The 18078-nt window shown below is 45.2% G+C and overlaps 1 protein-coding gene across 5 annotated transcripts in view; it reads left to right on the top strand.

Annotated features, from left to right (window-relative positions):
* The window catches only part of PITPNC1 (phosphatidylinositol transfer protein cytoplasmic 1), a 259205-nt gene that overhangs the window by 142068 nt on the left and 99059 nt on the right, over positions 1-18078 (top strand). For all 5 annotated transcript variants that reach the window (XM_030295114.2, XM_030295112.1, XM_030295111.1 and 2 more), the window contains exons 3-4: positions 974-1062; positions 2117-2124. In XM_030295114.2, the coding sequence (XP_030150974.1) occupies positions 974-1062; positions 2117-2124 (97 nt within the window). The remainder of the gene's footprint in view (positions 1-973; positions 1063-2116; positions 2125-18078) is intronic.

Genomic DNA, 18078 nt, shown 5'->3' with positions numbered 1-18078 from the left:
GTCTCTAAATCTCCCTCTCCTTTCTCTTACGAGGACACTAGTGCCTGGAGTGAGGGCCTAGCCTAGATCCAACGGGATTCCATCTTGAGATCCTTAATTACCTACAAAAGGCCTGCTTTCACATAAGGTTAAGTTCACAGGTGCTGGCGGTTAGGACGTGGCTACATCTTTGGAGGGGACACAAGTCCCCCAACTCCAGTCACCAAGGGGCTATGTTTTGTTATTCTTCATATCTCTAAAATCATTACTGTCTGTCGTTTTAGTTCGTTTTTAAAACATCGTCCTTGTGGATTGTTGAGCTGACACCCGGCCCTGACATTTGCCTCCGTCTCCCTCCCTCCCTATTCGGTCTTAAACATCCTGTCCGACCACTTCCGCCCAATGACTCCTAGGAGACCAAGGCCAGGCTGGCCAAACCCTCCCAACGGCGCACCTTCCAGGCACTGAAACCTCATGTCCTTGTAGATCAGGTCAAAGAGGACAGGCTAACAATCGTATGAGGTTCCCCATCCCCACACCCAGGCTGCCATCTGCCTCCCCACATTTTAAGAGCATATGAAGGGGCCCCTGGGTGGCTCAGTCGGTTGTGCATCCGACTTTGGCTCAGGTCCTGATCCCGTGGTTCGTGAGTTCAAGCCTTGCATGGGGCTCTCTGCTGTCAGTGTAGCTCCTGCTTTGGATCCTCTGTCACCCTTCTCTCGGCCCCTCCCCCGCTTGTGCGCGCGGTCTCGCTCTCTCAAAGATAAAAAATAAACATTAAAAAAAAAGAGCATATGAATATGCACAGAAAAGGGTGAACTATGGTGAAAACCAGAGGGATGGGGAAGAGATGACCCGTGGAGAGAAGGGCTGTCTAGGCATGTCTCCACTTCTCTAGCAGTTTATCCAGAAAGGTGTGGAAGCACGTGAGATTCTGGACAGACTCTTTCTAATTGTCTTTTTTGTTTTGTTTTGTTTTTCCCTTTCCTCTTAGCAAACTGCCCAGCTGGGCTAGAGCTGTTGTTCCCAAAATATTTTACGTTACAGAGAAGGCTTGGAACTATTATCCCTACACGATTACAGGTAAGTCCGTTTTACAACCGGCACGTCACATGTAGCAAGAGAACGTAGTGCGGTAGTCAGATTTCACTGATTCAGGGTTTATTATCCAAGCAGGGACTGTGAGAGCCCCGTAGTATCTGTCTCTTCACCATTTGCCTTCGTCCTTTGAGATCAGTGCTCTTCCTAGTGGGGGCTGGTAGGAATTGAACTAAACCATTCCAGCTTGCTTCTTAAAGTGATTTTATTAAATAGCTAGTGGAGAAGGAACGTGGAAGGTTTTTTGTTGTTGTTGTTGTTGTTGTTTTTTAGTAATATGTCTAGAGTTTTCACGATCCCTATTTCTCCCTATTTCCTCAGTAGTCCCCAAGTAATTTGGGGATGTGGTTTGTAAATAAACAAGTTTGTTTACTTTGATTTGTTTTACAGCTTCTCCCAAAACGTTGACTATAATTTATGTCGAAGGTTCTATTGGGTCTCTCTGCCCCAACTACTTCCTCTGCAGTTGGATAATACGATAATTATAAGATCACTTTCCCTCTTACTTGGAATGGGATGATAATAAACTCTGTGTTGATTCTGAACTAGAAACTGTGCTCCCACATTTGGAAGGTTTGGTTCCTGTCCCTCAAACACGAAAATTTAAGACCCTACTTGAATATCATAACAGGCTCTTCTTACTGGTTATAAAAGCTGCTTTTCCACTTAAAAGATTTCCTTTGTGGTTAATGAAATGCTCCACTGAAATTATTAGTCTTTAATTCTGCTTTTATAATGCCAGCTCTCTGGTTTTTAATTAGCCACAAACCTATAGGCTAATTGAACCTTGTCTTACAGTCCTTATCTGCCCAACCACAGAAGTATCATCTGTAAGAGTTTCATGAGCAAACATGGAGATATTTATGAAAGTTCAGTTTTTGGAAGGTTTCTTTAACATATTTTTAATAATTATAATTCACCAGTATTTGTTAGTTCTGTGGTTTTATAAGCCATGTGGTTGCATATAAGCATGGTCTAAATCATCATTTTGTCTCTCTTTTTTCTTTTCCCTCTTGCCCAAATGAACATCCGGGACCAGAATACACAGTAAGTGTCATTTAATCATTTTTAAATAGTCAGTTTAAGAACAGTGGAGTAATTGGAACTTCCTGTGTCTTTCTCATCGTACCACGTAATAAAAAAATAGGGGAATAATTCAAATCAGAAATATTTAAATGTAGGCTATTACATAGCTGTATGTAATGCAATAACTCGCATGTTCTCATTTGTTCAAGAATATGAATGTTAATTTGAAATGCCTTGATATTCACCTTACATAATTAACTTTTGCTTGTATTTTTAAATAGCTTGACTGCTCTACTGGTGATCGTTCAATGTAATAGAGCAGTTGCCAGAAATGCAATATTAAAGTGATGATAATAGCTGTTGACAGAAGGCGGGGCTGATACCTAAAGGCTGTGATCTGATCACTTATTGGAGAACCTCGTAACTAGAAAGACGTTCATTCAGATTATTTTCCTCTGAGCTCTGGATTGGGCAGTCTTGATGGCTTGATGAAAATCATTTGATTTCTTCCTGCCCTAAGGGCCTCTAAAATCATTACTTAGTTAGCATTAAAAAAGGAGACCCTATAGAATCACCGTGTTACCGCATTTTCATTTGGATCATTTTCCTCAACAACCAACAGGTCAGGTTGTCATAATAAAAGAATGGGGGGTTGCCGGGGTGGCTCAGTCAGTTGAGCATCCAACTCTTGATCCCAGCTCAGGTCTTGATCTCAGGGTCGTGAGTTCAAGCTCCGCAGTGGGCTCTCTCTGGGCGTGAAGCCTACTTAAAAAAAAAAAAAAGAAAAGAAAAAAGAAAATGGTTAACTGAGCTATAATGGAGTTGAGTTTTTGGTCTTAATCAAAACAATCAAAGGAAAGAGACCTGGTGAGAGGGAAGTGGAGGAAAATGATTCATTGTGTCCTTGGCAAGAGCACAGTGCTTTGCACATAATGAATGCTCAATAAATAGTTATTGAATGGCAGAAGGAAGGCAAAGACAGATGGATCATCTCCTCAGGCAGAGGAGAAGGGTTGGAGTCAGGTAGCCTGAGTGTCCTCTGGCTCTGGCTTTGCCACCTTCCTGCCCAAAGTTCTTAAGCACGTGACCCCAGTTGCCAGTTCTTTAAACTTACATGACTCTATGACTATATTCCTACCTGTCCTTTGCAAAAGGAAGAAAATAGTATCCAAAGTTGTTCATAAAATTAAATTTATTCCACTTAAAGTTTCCTTCAGGAGAATAAATCACATCCCTCATTCTTGGGTATTACAGTGTCTTTCCTTGGGCCACCTGGGTGGCTCAGTCGCTTGAGCATCTGACCCTTGATCTCAGCTCAGGTCTTCAGAGCCGTGAGTTCAAGTGCAGCATTGGGCTCCATGCTGGGTGTAAAGCCTATTTAAAAAAATTTAGATAGGGGTGCCTGGGTGGCTCAGTCGGTTGAGCGTCCGACTTCAGCTCAGGTCACGATGTCGCGGTCCGTGAGTTCGAGCCCTGCGTCGGGCTCTGGGCTGATGGCTCAGAGCCTGGAGCCTGCCTCCGATTCTGTGTCTCCCTCTCTCTCTGCCCCTCCCCCGTTCACGCTCTTTCTCTGTCTCAAAAATAAATAAATGTTAAAAAAAAAATTAAAAAAACAATTTAGATAAAAAAAATTTAGATAAAAAGATAATAAAATATATTTCCTTTTACGAAGCAATAGGAATATATATAGCATTTCTTCCCTAATGTCTGTAAAAAGGCAATTCTTTGGCAAAATACAAATATTACATTTTAGAAGTAAGCAGCTTAACTTCTCTGGACCAGTTTCTTCATCTCTAAAATTGGACTAAACCCTCTTCCATAGAGCCATTAATAGAAGGATTCAGTGATTTAACATGGGGATCAGAAGACTTTTTTTTTTTAATGATTTTATTTATTTTTGAGAGAGAGAGAGAGCATGTGTGGGGGAGATTCACAGAGAGAGGAGACCAAGGATCTACAGCAGGCTCTGTGCTGTCAGCACAGAGCCCAACGCGAGGCTCGAACTCACAAACTGTGAGATCATGACCTGAGCCCAAGTTGGACGCTCAACCGACTGAGCCACCCAGGCGCCCCTAGAAGACGTTTTCTGTAAAGGGTCATATGGTAAATATTTTCTGCTTTGGGGGCCAGCTTCCGTCACTGTGAAGGCAGCCATGGACAATATGTAAAAGATGTTGGCCTGGTTGAATTTCCTCGGACAGCAGGCCCAGTTGGGTCCCAGGCTATAGTTTGCCAACCCCTGATGTATACAGTGGTTAGCACGTTGCCTGTACATAGCAGGCAATTAAATGGTTCCCCACCAACACTATCCCAGTTCCATGGCTGCTAGCAATTGAACCGCCTCTAAGAGGAATGCTTGGGTATCTTTTGAGTCTTGCTTCTGTTAACAGTTGTGCAAGTTACCTCCCTCTAAACCTCCATTTCATCATCTGTAAGCGGGGAAAATGTAGTAACTATCTCATAAGGGCGATACGAAGATCATATTAAATAATCTAACGTGCAATCTTAGCCCAGTCTTTGGTGCATGGTGAATGCTCGCTAAATGTTCAATGCTAGAAGCTGCCATCGTTACAATGGAAGTCCTATGGGCGAATAAATGGGAATACATCTTGGTGCCCTTCAATGCAGACTGGGCTCCAGTTCTTAGACCGGATGGGGCTAATTGTCTAGGATATTATTTGATTTTATTGATATCTGATGTTATCCTTTTTCCTGCTTCTCCGAAAGCTTGTACATGGACTTTTCGCTTGAAATGTGATCAGTAGTTACAGGGACAAGAGAATTCATGTCCCTATAACTATGCGAAGGCAGTTATTTGCTCAGCGAGCTTTAGAATTAGGTCACCTTGACTTGACCCAAAACTCATGGCACTTATTCCCCCAGAAGCCAATGACCATACCATGAAATGTGGGGGTGATTCATGGAGAAATGAAGTCTGAAAAATGTTTGACATCACGTTCAGTTTTTAAGAATATACATTAGAGGACTTTGGTTCTGAAAACAGGATGCATCAGAATGAAGACCACAGCTCCTGACAAAGCCATTCCCATGGGGACGCACCTCCTATGAAAAGCTTTCTGGCCAGCCCCCATTACGTGGACTCGGTCTCCTATGCTGACCTCTGCACAGGCCACGGCGGATTTCTCAGGGGTCGTGGCCTTTCCTTCTGTCTAGCTTCTGCCCCATGGGACTCCTGTACGTCTTTTTTTTTTTTTTTTAATGTTTATTCATTTTTGAGGGAGAGAGAGACAGACAAAGCACGAGCAGGGGAGGGGCAGAGAGAGAGGAGAGACACAGAATCTGAAGCAGGCTCCAGGCTCCGAGCAGTCAGCACAGAGCCCTGACACGGGGTTTGAACTCATGAACCGCGAGATCACGACCCGAGCCGAAGTCGGACACTTAACTGACTGAGCCCCCAGGTGCCCCAGCTGTAGTTCTGATCACACAGCTCAGACTTTCAAAGGATCACGTTATTTTATTTCTATTTGAGAAACCTTTTGGGATAAAACATAAAGAAGTTAGTTACAGTTGTATAGGCTCATACTCACCCCCTTCTGTTTGACTCGATGCATTGCTTGATCTTTTCTAGGGCCCTTATTTTTTTTATTTTTATTTTGTCAGTTCCCCCCTAACGGTACCCCCAATCCTTGGGGTAGTTGATTAGGCCTGCTGAAACAAAGTACCACAAAATAACAGAAATTCATCTTCTCGTGGTTCTGGAAGCTTAGAAGTCTGAATCGGTGGTTGGCTGGGCCATGATCCCTCTGAAGCCTTATAGGGGCAGAATTCTTTGCCTCTTTCCAGGTTCTGATGGCCTCAGGAGTTCCTTGACTTGTGGCTGCATAACTACAGTCTCTGCCTCCATCTTTACATGGTATCTTCTCCCTGTGTGTGTGTCTGTGCCTTCACCTGGTGTCCTCCTTCCTGTGTCTCCTCTTATCAGTTCACCAGTCCTGAGGTGACTGGGTGGCCCAGTCAGTTGAGCGTCCGACTTCAGCCCAGGTCATGATCTCATGGTTCGTGGGTTCGAGCCTCACATTGGCAGAACCTGTTTGGGATTCTCTGTCTCCTTATCTCTCTGCCCCTCCCCTCCTCTCAAAAATAAACATTAAAAAAAAAGTGAGAGAGAGACCAGTCCTGTTGGATTAAGGACCTGCCCTACTTCATCTTATTATAAATAATTCCATCTGCAGCAGCCTTAAATCCAAATCAGATTACATTCTGAGGAACCCGGGTTAGGACTTAAGCACATATCTGGATCGTGGGGCGGTAGGGTGGGCTGGGACGCGCGCACACACACACACACACACACAATTCAACCCATAGCACCATCTTTCAGTTTTAGATCAACAGTCATTTATTAAACACCGACAGTGTATAAAACATCATGCTAGTAGGTTCCATTGAGTAGCTCCTGTCCTTTGGGGAGCCACAATCTTGTGGGGGAAAAGCTAGACATTCCAGTGGCAGCCATCAGCAAGGCACAGGGTTTTCTGGAGGCAAAATGGGACAGGCCATCATTCAGCCCAGAGGGCAGGCTGACACCAGACCTGCCCACTGAGCTGGATGAGCTCTGAGTGAGGCTGATGGCAGAAATTCAGACCAGAGGGCAGAATGCATGGCACTGGGCCATCCAGGCAGACAAGCAGGTGCAAGGAGCAAAGGTGAAAAGAAGAGCCTTGGTCTCTGGACCGGGGCCCGGAGCTTGGTGTACAGGTAGGAGCAGGACACGGCCATCTCTCACAGGGGACTTGATCATGAGATACAGGAGTGATAAAGTCGCCAGCTTTAGCAAGTAGAAATACAGAATGTCCTGTTGAATTTGACTTTTCAGATTAATGGCATATAGTTTTTAGTACTTCTCAAGTATTGCATGGAATATACTTCTACTGAAAGATTGCTCATCTTCTATTTTTTTTTCTGGCAACCCTATGGGAGGGGGGACAGCACTGGGGCAGAGCTCATGTCAGAGACTTAAGGACAAAAGTCAGGTTATAAGGACAGGGGCACATTGGTGGGCCAGAAGAAAAGGAGGAGAGGGAACTGTATAACTCGGCAGCTTGTCCTAAAGTTAACCTGCCACCTTAACCTGAAGGCCAATCCAGTGGCCTGTCAGAACATCTTAAGTACTTCCTGCCTCAGGTAGGTTTGGCTCAGGAAGTGAAATGGATTAAAGGGGGTGGGGCTTGGGAAGATTAGAGGAGAGCAGATGAGTGTAGAACTGTCAATATTTCTTTTTTTTTTTTAATTTTTTTTTTAACGCTTATTTATTTTTGAGACAGAGAGAGACAGAGCATGAACGGGGGAGGGTCAGAGAGAGAGGGAGACCCAGAATCTGAAACAGGCTCCAGGCTCTGAGCTGTCAGCACAGAGCCCGACGCGGGGCTCGAACTCATGGACTGCGAGATCGTGACCTGAGCCGAAGTCGGCCGCCCAACCAACTGAGCCACCCAGGCGCCCCGAACTGTCAATATTTCAAGGAATGTGTGTGCTAAGGGTTGTGGTTGAAGCACAGAGCGTTGTAGAAAGGAGAGAGAAATTTTGCCTGGAAGAAATAGGGAAGATTTCCTGGAGAAGGCAGGATTTGAGCTGGACCTTGGGAATAGTAGAAGTCCTACCTGCAGACACCCGCTGTGTCTTCGTCAGTTCAGGCTGCATAACAAAAAACACCATGCACAGGGAGGCTTCAACAACAGACATTTATTTCTCACAGCTCTGGAGGCTGGGAAAGTCCAAGATCGAGGTAGCAGCTGATTCAGTTCCTGGAGAAAAAGCCCTCCTCCTACTATGGCTTCATAGAACTGGGAAAAACAGAAAGCCAGCTCTGATCTCTTCTCATGAGGGCACTTATCCCATTGTGAGGGCCCCACCCTCATGGCCTCATCTAAACCTCATCACCTCTCCAAGGCCCTACCCCCAAATGCCATCACATTGGAGGTTAAGGTTTCAAATATAAATATGGGATGGTGAGGTGTGGGGGCGGGGGGGGGGGCAGTCCGGAGCATGCACACTCCAGGCCCAGTGGGTAAGTGACATTGCTGGATCCTGGAAGCTTGGAGGCCAGGTCATGGTGGCTTTGAATGTCATGTGAGGTCTGTATTTAACTCTCTACAGGAGGCCACATTGTTCCTGGCTAGTTCACACTTTGATTTTCCATCCTAAACATAGCACAGGTTTTCTGTCTGCCTTCCCAGTGACTGGGGGTCTGGGTTTCTCCCTCTGGCTGCAGTGGTCATTCTGAAGTTGCCTCCCTCCCCTTGCCTCACACTCAGCCAAGTTCTCACGCTCTCTGCCCCGACAGTTCGGGAGGAAGAGCCCACTCTTCTCTCTGACTCCAGGCTCTGCTCCCTGGATTTATGACAGATGCTTTCAATTGTCTTCATCCTTTTTTCCTGTTTTAAATGCTTTTCCGTTGGCCTTTTTGTCCCCCAATCCTTTCATCCTAAATACCTCTTCTTGATGTCGTTTCAAGCCCATATTTCCTGTCTGTGCCCAAAGTTTTGCCCAGAGCAAAACTTCTCCAATGCCTGACTCTCCGCTGGGATCACCACACCCTGCCCTCCCTACCCTCCGGGGAGACACAGGGGCTCCTAATACTCTAGACCGCTCTCTGTTCTCATAGGATTAGCCCAGAGCAATGTTCATCTATTCCTAGGATGCCCTAGGTCCTCTATCTGACTGTCCAGCCTATTACTGGGACCTCATGCTGCCCTCATTTGTGACAAAACCCAGACAAGAGAACTTTCTATTTAGGGTCATGTAAGGCTTCAACATTATCACAGTGATCAAAACATAAAAGCTTTTTCATCACTGTGTATGACTGAGTCGTTAGGATTACGTGGAAATGCCATGTGCCCAGGAAGTGGAAAAAATATCTTTAGCTTGGTTATAGGAAAAAGTCTTAATTACACAGTAAACAAAGACTAACACGATGACAATTTTCCAGAGGACGGACTATCTATCTAGCCCGTTCTTCAAAACCTGCCGGTTCTTCTGTAGTTTGTAAAGTCACAAAGGAAGGTGCCTGAAGAGACTGGCTGCCTTCCAAAGTCACTGATTTTGTTTCTCTTGAGCTAAAAAAAGGCGGCACTGGACCACGAACATAGCTCAGCCGCATCAGTTCAGCCTTGGTCGTGATAAAGGGGAAAAAGTTTTTTCTCATTTGTACGAATTTGAAAACTGAAGCTTACAGTAATTTGATAGTGGTGACCCAGATACACAGTTACTATATATATTTGGGGGCCATGACCATCCCACTCCATCAAAATATCTTTTTTTTTTATTATTTATTTAAAGATTTTAGTTTTTTAAAGTAGGCTCCACACCCAAGTGCAGAACCTGAACTCACAACCCCGAGATCAGGAGCTGCCTGCTCTACCGACTGAGCCAGCTAGGCTCCCCTCCGCCAAAATACCTTTCAATAAGAATTTTCAGAAGGAGCAATGACAGATGGGAAGCCCCTTTGTACTAGTGAGAATGGCTTCTGTTGCCCAAGATGCAGAGGTGGTGAGCTGTCCCGTGTTCCTCCACATTGTCGTTATTTAGTTGAAAAAGATGGACAGGGTAAATTATAACAGACCAGGGAGAAGGAGATGACTCTTGAATGAGTAGCTCAAATGGTGTTGAGCCACAATGAGAGATGGGGTTGTTTGGGGTTGGTTCAGACCAGCCAGGGTAGAGAGTCGAGCCTGCTCACCGTTGAGAACGTATCATGAGTCACCCGAGGTGAACTCGGGCCATCTTCCCAGGAGTGGCAAGGGAGGCTGAGGTATTTTTCCGAAAGCAACTAACGGCTCTGGATAGGAACTTTCCTTGAAATCTTAGCCTCAGTAGATCCCCGATAATTGAAAGTGCTGATGGGTGCTTGTGTGTGCAGACCGATGATCTCCATGCCCATCAGGCTTTTCTTGAGCTCCCCATCCCCACCTTCCACTGAGTCCCAGCCAAGGGTCGTAGAAATCACTGAATTACATAACTAGGAAATAGGTGCCAGTACAGAGAAAATACACTCAACGCCTGAACGCTAGGATTAGTCTTATTCAGACGGACATGAGAGTACAATCTGGCCATCTCAACTAAGCTAGGAGAATGATGGTCCTTAAGTGTTCCTTCTCTGGAGTCATGGAGACAAGGGTAGGGATGGGGGTTAGATAGTTAGGGAATAACTTTTATCTCCACATTGCAATTAACCCTGAACATCCAGGGCAGAAGGTAATCGTGGTGATCAAAAAGAAACAGTCTTCCAGTTGGGGGCGCAGATGAGCAAGGCAGCACTTAGCCACAGGCCGGAGGAGGACCCTCCCAGAGAAAGAAAAGAAAAAAGTCAAGGGAGACATAGGTCATGACACAGGTCATAGACCATAAAGAGTCGAGAGTCAGAATAGCCAAGTTCAGAAATCTTCAGGGGTCAAGAGATTTTAGGTGGAAAGAGTCTAAAACCACTTACACCTATCATTAAACTGTGCACAGCCAGTTAGGTTGGGAAGCACTGGGTTATACAAAGCTACAAAGCTTAAATTATTGCAGGACTTGTCAGAGGCTTCACTTTTCTGCCATACATTGTGAATCTTCACGTGGGAGCTGCAGGACTTTCCACACTTATTTTCTCCTTGGGATCTTGGGTTTTGTAAGGACAGCCTTCTAAACCTTAGGGGAGCTCCAGAAACTTCTCTCAGGGTTAAAGCCATTATGCACCCACAAAGTAGGTCAGTGGATCAATTCTATTTCAGTAAATGTTGTTTTCTCTAAAATTTCAGTGAGTTAATACATTGCATAGTGATTACTGTTCCTCAAATACCAGTGGTTTGAAAGACTCCCAACAGTAATGACCTGTGAATTTCTTTCCAAATGGTGCCGTGCAAAGGCAGCCCTGCACGGAGATGACAGTGATTTGTTTCCGTTTCGAAAATGAACTGGTCATATAGGGGGTGGCGGGGGGACCTTATTCACAGACCTAGTCAGTTGGTGCCTGGTGACTCAGGATCCTTGGAAAAGCAGTGTTCTTTGTCTGGTGGATCCCCTTTTCCATTTCCTCTGGCTGTTCCCAAGCTGTTCCTTGTACTTCAAAGAAAATTAATTCAGCCATCTTGGGGGAGAGGGCAGGCGATAAAATGGGCTTCTCTACCATAACGTTAACATTTTGAAATTGTTTGCATTTTTTTAAACACCGCTCAGAATGACTTTATATGGGTCAGTCATCAGAGAGAAAATACATGTTTCATAGAACCTTCCTTCTCTTTTGTTTTCTGTTTTCCACTTGTGGCACTGAAAAGTGGGTTTCTCTTCTCTGGTTTATTAGTACCTATGGAATTGTGTTCAGTGTATGTTGGGGAGGGAAGAATAGTACAACTGCACAGATTTTGTGGGGCAGATTTCGTTGTGTAAAAATACGATAAATTGCCTATAACTATGGATATACTAAATTTGGTGATTAAAATAAAGTGAGTGCAAAATTGCCCCCGTGTTTTTGACCCTCTAACCACTAAGATAATCTCAACTGTGTGATATCTAACATCTTTTCAGTTCAGAATCTCAACATTGATCTTCTTTTTAAGAGTGAGTGCGATTTGTTGTTGTTGTTGTTTTAATATATTTTTAAATAAGGAATGTGCCTGGTTTGGCTCAGAGGGGTGGTTCTTACAGTTTTTAAAATTTTTTTTTTCAACGTTTATTCATTTTTGGGACAGAGAGAGACAGAGCATGAACGGGGGAGGGGCAGAGAGAGAGGGAGACACAGAATCGGAAACAGGCTCCAGGCTCTGAGCCATCAGCCCAGAGCCCGACGCGGGGCTCGAACTCGTGGACCGCGAGATCGTGACCTGGCTTCAGTTTTTAATTGAGAAGGCTTGTCATAAAGTTTGCTATGCAGCCTGTGTATTTGGGGAGTTCCTCTGAGTCTTTCCCATCTCCATTATTTACGTGTGATTCTTTTTCATTGGATGTGTTCTGCCTGTCTCTTTAAATCCCTGTCCTGCCTTCATTGTGTGTAGCTATCAGTATTCACAGGCACCTTCTGCTTATTTCTCCGTGACAGGTCCAGCTTTAGACTGTATGAGCCTGAATTTAGTTTCCCTGCTCGATTTTCGTAGAGGCGCCAGGAGCAAACCATGCCCCATTGAGAAAACATATTTTCATTCATGTCTTCGCTGCCTCTCCCTCCTGGCCTTGCTTCTCCTGCAAGATGCTGTTACTCAGCTTGTCAGAGGACGGAAGAGGCTCCTGCGATGAATGAACTAATGAATGAACAGAGAGCCTCAGTGTAGGGTGCAAGCTGCTGAGTGGCCTCGCAGAGGCTGGGGGCTGGAATACAGACAGATGTTTTCCTTCCACTCGGTCCCGTCCTCTCGTCCTCCCCCACTTCTCTTTCAGGCCCCACTGTTCTTCTTGGCCACCCTTTTCTTCCTGTGCGGCATATATTAGGGAAGTCACTCAGACTCATCGTCATCGTTATCCTTTACATGCAATCCCTTTCTCCTTCTCTTTGCTTTAAAATTCTTCTTCTTGGGGCGCCTGGGTGGCTCAGTGGGTTAAGCGTCCGACCTCGGCGCAGGTCATGATCTCGCGGTTCGTGAGTTCGAGCCCCGCGTCGGGCTCTGTGCTGACAGCTCGGAGCCTGGAGCCTGCTTCTGATGCTGTGTCTCCCTCTCTCTCTCTCTGCCCTTGCCCCACTCGCGCTCTGTTGCTCTCAATGTAAGAATAAACATCAAAAAAAAATAATTTAAAATTCTTCTCTTCTTCCTCCTCCTCCTCCTCCTCCTCCTCCTCCTCCTCCTCCTCCTCCACCTGGGTTCCTCTTCTCAGTTTTCTGGAATTGTCATTGCAGTTTATTTTCCCAATCGCCCCATTGCATTGCCACCCACCCTATCCAGGTGTAAAGTCATACATGGCCCTCGGAACCCAAGAACCCAATGGAAGCCCGGATAGCTCCGCTTCCTTCCTGTGCACCTTTGCCTGCATGATGACTGCAATTCTGAGTAGATGGGAGGGACAGCTGGGCATATGCCTTCTTGAAATTGGTGTGTGTGTGTGTGAAGGATCTCTGCCTAATAGAGGAGTTTATATATGTGACTGTGTGTGTATGTGTGTGTAAAACACTTTACAATTATGGGGCAAAATTTCAAATTGGAAGAGTAAAATTTCCTCATGAAGAGTAAAGGAAGGGGCGCCTGGATGGCTCAGTCGGTTGAGCATCCAACTCTTGATTTTGGCTCTGCTCATGCTCCCAGGGTCAAGGGATCAAGCCCCACGTCGGGCTACGTGCTGATCCTGGAATCTGCTTGGGATTCTCTCTCTCTCTTTCTCTCTGCCCCTCTCCTGCTCACGTGCAACCATGTGCGCTCGCTCTCTCTCACTCTCTAAAATTAATGAATTAATTAGTAATTAAAAAAAACAAAGAAAAGTATTTAAAAACGGAGTAAAGGAAGTTGAGAGTTACTTTAAGATCTAGATATCTGTCAGCTGCCTTTACGTACAGATTGACCACCCATAGTCTCCTAGTTTACAGACAACACAGGCTGCAGCCCCAGAGTCCAAAAAGACAGTAAATCCTAAATTCTAGACTTGATCTCATGAGCCCTGTGGCACATTCTCGTGTAGGTCTCCTGCTGGTGAAACTTGAAAACATTTGCAGATTCATTTTTATTAATGATCCCATCTCAGGCTGAAATACCCTGTACGGCCTTGGAGTACATTTAATATGATAATATAGAATACAGTACCAGAGAATCAATGTCTTCAGGGGAATTCCATTAGAGAGGAGGTCAAGTCTATATTGAGTTTAATGTTCACGGATAGCAGGGGGACCCGTGTGCACGGAGACAGAACAAGATGGCCGGAGAGGAATGCATTGAGTCCGGATAAAAGCTAAAAGGAAATGATCTTTTGAAAGCCTGTAAACACTCCATCAACCCCACGCCAGCTTCTCAAGTCTTCCATTTAACAGTCTTGTCTTTGAGCCTCCTTGGAAGGTTTGTCCTCAGACGTGGAAGGATTCCGGCTGGTAACCGGCAATAAAACACTGCTATTGAGCTCAATCGTTGGTTCTCAAACTTTGCTTGTCTTGGTCCAGGAGGTTCCATGGGCATGCCTCACCAGCCACCATGTCTCTACATAATGCTTTATTTGTAGAAAGTACCCTGGTGCCATTTAAAAAGCGGTGTGAACTCCAGGACTGTATCATCCCTGAGATCCTTCCTCATCCGTGAACAAGTATGATGGATGAGATGGGAACCACTTGAAGTAGCCATTTCCCAAACTTCCTTCACTTACACCTCCTCCATCTACTCAACCATGCTCTTTATGATATGCTCCCCTTTAGGTTAAAGTGGACTAAAATGAAGAGAATTTCTGGAATACCTTGCAATTTCCATTAGATCCCATATAGTTCCTTTGGGATCTCATTGACATATTTATTTACTTTTTTACTGCTTTGAATTTTTCTTTCCTACTGAAAAAGTAGATGTTTATTGTCAAATGCAAGCATTATAAAAATGTGTATCAGGGGGCGCCTGGGTGCTCCCCGGCTCAGTCGGTTGAGGATCTGACTTCGGCTCATGTCATGATCTCGCCATTTGAGTGAGTTCGAGCCCCACATCAGGCTCTGTGCTGACAGCTCAGAGCCTGGAGCCTGCTTTGGATTCTGTGTCTCCCTCTCTCTTGCCCACCCCCCACTTACACTCTGTCTCTCTCTCTCTCTCTCTCTTTCAAAACTAAATATTAAAAACGTTAAAACATAAAAATATAAAAACGTATATGAGGGCAGATAAAAGGGGCTCGTGATTTCCGCTGATCTCCTCCATGAGAATATTTTGGTGTCTGTTTCTCCCTGTTTTCTGTGCATATACTAACATGCTTTTTTTTTTTTTAGCATGTTTTTGTTTTCTTTTTACAAAAATGGATCATCCTGTTTTACACTTTACATTTTAATGGCTTTAGAGTTCACCGTAATGTACTTAACCAACCCTCTGTTGGTGGTCTTTGGATTGTTTCCATGTCTTTTCTGAAAGTAGATGTTTATCGTAAAATTACAACAGCAATGCGATAATGAATGGTTTTTTTCTTCGTAATATTTTTTACACTTGAGAATTTCTGCCCTTCCTTGAGTCCTGAGCAGGGTTTTGAAAGCACTTCACGGCGGGGATCAACTTAAGCCACCATATTTAAAATCAATTTTTGAAAATGATTGTATTTGAAAGGTACTAGGATATTTTGGCATTTGAAGGGATATCACTGTGAATTTCGTCGATGAATAATGATTTCCCCAGTTTATCTTTCTTTTATTTTTAACGTTTATTTATTTATTTATTTTGAGAGGGGGCGGGGAGGAGCAGAGGGAGAGGAAGAGAGAGAATCCAAAGCAGGCTCTGTGCTGACAGCACAGAGCCTAATGCAGGGCTCAATCCCACAAACTGTGAGATTGTGCCCTGCGCTGAAATCCAGAGTCGGACACTTAACCGGCTGAGCCACCTGGGCGCCCCTCAATTTATCTTTTGAGTAAACCGTTGTTTTCTTCTTCGGGCTTGTTTGAAGTAGGACACATCTATCATTTGGCAGATGCACACACACACATTTTCTTTGTTCTCAGGGGCCACAGGACAAACTGAAAAGCAAAGACTCTGCCTTAGTCACCATCACCGCTGACCGAGTGCTCAACTCCACTCGAAGCACTCGTGTGCTTTCCCAGTGCTCAAGAGGCAGCAGAATGTAGGGTCACAAGCACGAACTTCCTTGCCTGACAGCTTGAGCTGAATCTCAGCTCCATCATGTAAATGTTCCGTGATTTGGGGCATATGACTTAACCTTTCCGTGCCTTTGTTTCTTATCTGTAAAATGGGGGTAATGATAGTACATCCCTCATCGAGTTGTACGAGGGTGGAGAGTTAATAACAGAATTATTATAGATCAAATACTTGGAATAACGCCATATTATGGTCATCATTGCCTCATATTTTGGTCTTCATTACCTCAGTGTTGGGTCATGTCTGTCTCAGCATGGGCATAAAGCATGCTGACTGTGGTTACCCTGCATCATCATTTTGACCCAAAGATATACCAAAACTTCCCAAGGTGAAGAAACACCTGGGCAGTAAGTAATAAATGTTGGAAAGGATGTAGACAACCTGGAACCCTCATATCGGGAATGTAAAATGGTGCAGTCGATTTGGAAAACCACCTGACAGTTCCTCAAAAGGTTAAACGGAGGGGGGCTGGGTGGCTCAGTTGGTTGAGCATATGCCTTTGGCTGAGGTCATGATCTCACAGTTCCTGGGTTCGAGCCCCACCCTGAGCTCCGCACTTACAATGCAGAGTCTGTTTGGGATTCTCTCTCCCTCTCTCTCTCTCTCTCTCTCTCTCTCTCTCTCTCTCCCCCCCCCATCTCTCTTCCATCTCTCTGCCCCTCCCCCACGGCACGAGTTCTCTGTCTCTCTTACTCTCTCAAAAATAAATAAATAAAGATTAAAATTTTTTAAAAAGAACTATACTGTGAGAGAGAATATGATTTTCACTTTCCTTTGTAAACTGATGTAGGGTGGGATTACTACCCTTTAGCTCATGGTTTTCATGGGTGCTGTGGGCGTCTATAGCATGACAGGAATGGCGATCCTCTACCTGAATGGCGCTCATTCTTCCAGAAGTTTTGTCACCGCACGCTTCTGAAGGGCAGCCCCCCGGAGAGCCTCAGACTTGACTCCCCTGCCTGGGTCTCTGCAGCCACCATTTGCTCTCTCTGTGCACGTGTGGGGACTGCAGAAAGGGTTTTCAGCACCACCCAGAAGCTAACTATGAAATTCCCATGGGCTTGCCCCTTTCTCTTTAAGACTTGCTTACATTTAGTTTTCTTCTCGTAAGTGTTTCTGATTGCCATAGCAACCCTAATCAATCACTGGACTAAAAATAGCCCTTTCATTTTTCCAAAGCATGTCTGTAGTGAATTGAAAATTCAGCCCTGCCGTGCATTTTGCATAGGCTGCTTTCGTTTCCCGACACTGAACCTGGGAGTCGCTTGGTCTGGAAAATTATTCTTGCAGAAGCCGAGGGAGGTACTTTGCTTGTTTTTCCTGGCATTCTTTTTCCCCAACTGCAGATTCTCTCGTCACTTCCAAAAGATACAAGCACATGCGTTCAAATGTTCGACAAAGAACCATCACTTTCGTGCACATTCAGCTTTAGGTGCTAGAGATTTCACAGGTACCCGGCGATCTCCTTGGCTGCCGTTGCGTTAGGAAGGCAAATGAAAGATGTGTAGATACTGGGTACAAAGGAAGCTTGGTCACAGCGGGAGCAGATGACAGCAGCCCTACTGAGACTCTTCTGGCTCTGGAGGATCTAAGCTAGCAAATCAAAGTGGAGATGACGGCAGAACTCTGCCTCGTTTCTCTGATTTCTCCGTGACACTGCTACTATTTTTACGGGGTTAGGGGCAAAACAGACCCTGGGTGTAAGAAAGTGAATATTTGTTACAGTTCTCCTGGCCAAGCTGTTTTTCTTCTAGTCAAGAAGAGAAAGGGAGAAAGAGAGTTTTCGTGAGAACGAAGATTCCAGATCTTGAAAGGGCCCAGGAGAGGAAGGAGAGCAGGGAGGGGCTGAAATGACTCATGGTGTCCCCCAGGCTCCAAGGGGATTAGGGCATTTTATTGCCTGTCTCCCTGCCTCATCTTACTACCCTAGAGTCACTGCCCCAATCTTCTGCCTGTAAGCAGGGTCATCTCGTGGGGCCCCCGGGGCTCCCAAATGCTGTTTTGTGATGCTATTTTTCAACTCGTCTGAACCTCAGTTTTTGTAATAAGGCTGAGTGAACGCGCAGGCGTAGAGGCTTTACATCTAGGAAAGAAGAGAGTCCACGGGGATCTCGGTAGTGTTCTTGTTTCCTTGCCTGAAGCTGGCAGGGGGTCGAGGGAAGCAGAGGAGAGGTCAGGGGATCGAGCCCCTGCTCAGAGGCAGGAGCTCCCAGGCTTTCAGGAAAAGGAGGACACTGTG

Source organism: Lynx canadensis, chromosome E1, assembly GCF_007474595.2.
Source record: "Lynx canadensis isolate LIC74 chromosome E1, mLynCan4.pri.v2, whole genome shotgun sequence".
Classification (NCBI taxonomy): domain Eukaryota; kingdom Metazoa; phylum Chordata; class Mammalia; order Carnivora; family Felidae; genus Lynx; species Lynx canadensis.
Note: the sequence above shows the minus strand (reverse complement) of the source record. Positions and strands in the feature narration are given on the sequence as shown.